Here is a 2,589-nt window from a genome sequence, read left to right as displayed (position 1 = left end):
AAAATAAAAATAGTGTATGCCCTTTTACAAGAAAGAACCACATTAATGATAAATCATTCCCTAGCTTTGAAATTAGTATCTACTCCCTTAGCACACGCTACCTAAACTCAGCAATCGCCATTTCCATTCAACTTCTCAGAGAAGCTCATCTAGGGCAAAGAAACTTTTCTCAAAAGTCTTACAACATGTCTCAACATCCATAATCTTCTGGTTCTAAATCCTCCCAACATGCAAAGACTTCACCCATGGAGTTTGTTGATGAAGACGTGATGGACGTCACTCCTTTGTGCATGATACCTGACGACACCACAGGTCCCTCCTCCAATGCTGGAGATAAGCAAGGTAATACCTCTGGTAACTCCTCTCTTCCAAAAGACATGTATTATGCTGATCGTGCTATAAGAAAACTAGTCACGAGGATTCTGAGTGAAGGGCATAAAGTTGAAGGGGTTTCTACCCCTCTGTCCAGAAAGGAACCCTCTCCTGAGGGAGAACCTCATGCTGATAAAGACGATGACTCATCTAGATCAGAAAAGGAGGTTGCTGTTGAAGGGCTTTGCTCTCTAGGTAAAACCCTACCTAGCCAGAAACCAAATGTGCCTCAAGAAAACATTATTGACCTAGAGGAAGAAAGCTCTGAAGGAGAGGATGATCCTTTGGTTCATCTGGTAAAACCTAGTGTAGCTGAGAAACTGAGAACTAGGAAAAGGAAAAGTCTGGCTAAAATGAGAGCTGCTAGAGTGAAAAAGGCTGCAGGGATAGAACCCTCAAAACCCTGGAGCAAGGTTGAGGTTGGGAAAAGGAAAGAAAGAGACAACTCTGACTCTAAGGAGGATGTTAAAGACGATGTCCCAAACATCTCCCCTGCAAAAAGGCAGGTTGTTCAGAAATCTCCTGGCAAGGCTGCTGCTGTACATCTAGACAATATCTCCTTTCACTTGGAAGATGGAGCAACAAAGTGGAAATATGTCATTCAGAGAAGAGTGACCATTGAAAGAGAGCTTGGACAAGAAGCTGTAGAGGTAAAGGAGGTAATTGAGCTGATCAAAAATGTTGGACTCATGAAGACTGTGGTGACTCTACCCCAATGCTATGAGGGGTTGGTAAAAGAGTTTATTGTTAATATCCCTGAGGATATTCATGACAAGAACAACAGGGAGTTTTGCAAGGTGTTTGTAAGGGGAAAATGTGTGAAATTCTCACCAAGTGTCATCAACAAGTTCCTAGGAAGAGGAACGGATGGAGGAGTAGACCTAGAGACCACAGACAATGAAGTCTGTAGGGTTATCACAGCTGGCCAAGTTAAGGAATGGCCTAGTAGGAATCACTTATCAGCTGGAAGGCTCAGTGTTAAATATGCCATCTTGCACAAGATTGGCTCAGCTAATTGGATTCCTACTAATCATGCCTCTACTATCTCCATCAATCTTGGAAGAATCATTCATACGATTGGAACAAGGGTTAACTATGATTTTGGCAAGTTCATATTTGATCAAACCATTAGACATGCTTCTACAAATGCTGTGAAGTTACCCATTGCCTTCTCCTATCTTATTTGTGGCATTGTCCTGAGCCAACAACCAGGGATTCTGAGTACAAGTGACATTCCAAGCAGGAGAAAATCCCTTTTGTCCATACATTATAAGCTGTTTGAGGGAAGTCATGTCACTGATGTCATGACATCTACCAGAAGGGAGTCTACAGCTAAAGGAAGCTTGATTGACCAACTAAAAGAGACCTGCAAGGAATTGGACAATGGTATAAGGGTGGCCAAAGCTAGAAAAGAGGCTTTAGAAGTTCTTATCTGTAGCCTGGAGAAGGAAGAAGTAGAAAAGGCCGGGAAGGACTCAAATACAAGATCAAAATCCCATGCCAATGGAAGTTCTGGAAGCTCAGAAGATTCTGAAGGTGCAGGTGAAGACACAAGTGAAGGTGAAAATGATTCTTCTTCTTCAGATTAATGGTCCCTGGCTGAAGTGAAGACTGGGAGGAGTGCTGGAAAGTTTGGTGGAACCTGGCCTAAAAAGACTGATGTTTTTTTTATTTTGTGGCAGTCCTCATTGATGCCTGTTTTGTAATATTTAGGGCTCTTAAAGAGTTCCTTGGATTTGTTCATTATCTCAGCTTTAAGCTGTGTATAATGATGGTTTGTACTGCATGAATATTATGTTTTAACATGTTTAATGTTATAACATCTGTCCTGACATTCTCTGACAGACTAATTGACATTTATTTTGTCTGATTGGTCACCTTTGGTCAATTTTGACTAAAAAGGGGGAGAAGTGTTGATATGGAAGCAGTTGTGGAGAGATGTGTGTGGCTGGACTGAAGGACAACTATTATTAAAAGAAGTGCACAGGTGCTACAACAAAATGGTATTCTGTTTACAGATGTCAAACAGGATGTCTGATATGGTGCACAGGTGTTGATGTTGAAGCAGATGTCAGGATGACATTCTGGCTGGTACAGGTGCTGGAGTTACAGCAGCTGTTATTTGATGAATGCACAGATTTAGGGGGAGAAGAAGTACCCTTGTGCATTGTGCATTTGTGTGTCTTACTAGTTGCATCCATAACTAGTAATTCTGTT

At 41.6% G+C, this 2,589-nt stretch overlaps 1 protein-coding gene across 1 annotated transcript; it reads left to right on the top strand.

The window, feature by feature from the left end:
* Window positions 1–245: 245 nt before the first annotated feature.
* Window positions 246–1,961, top strand: LOC127123846 (uncharacterized). Its single transcript, XM_051054025.1, has 2 exons — window positions 246–1,099; window positions 1,691–1,961. Exons 1-2 carry the CDS (start codon window positions 246–248, stop codon window positions 1,959–1,961), a joined length of 1,125 nt encoding a protein of 374 aa, XP_050909982.1.
* Window positions 1,962–2,589: the final 628 nt, after the last annotated feature.

The sequence above is a fragment of the Lathyrus oleraceus genome, chromosome 2, assembly GCF_024323335.1.
Source record: "Lathyrus oleraceus cultivar Zhongwan6 chromosome 2, CAAS_Psat_ZW6_1.0, whole genome shotgun sequence".
NCBI lineage: Eukaryota > Viridiplantae > Streptophyta > Magnoliopsida > Fabales > Fabaceae > Lathyrus > Lathyrus oleraceus.
This window is presented reverse-complemented; position numbering and strand designations above follow the sequence as displayed.

Bases quoted from the DNA above. Each gene is read 5' to 3' on its own strand.
- LOC127123846 (XM_051054025.1), top strand. From the start codon at position 246: ATGGAGTTTGTTGATGAAGACGTGATGGACGTCACTCCTTTGTGCATG. The intron at 1,100-1,690 runs GTTGGTAAAAGA...GACATCTACCAG, and splicing joins CTACCCCAATGCTATGAGGG to AAGGGAGTCTACAGCTAAAG.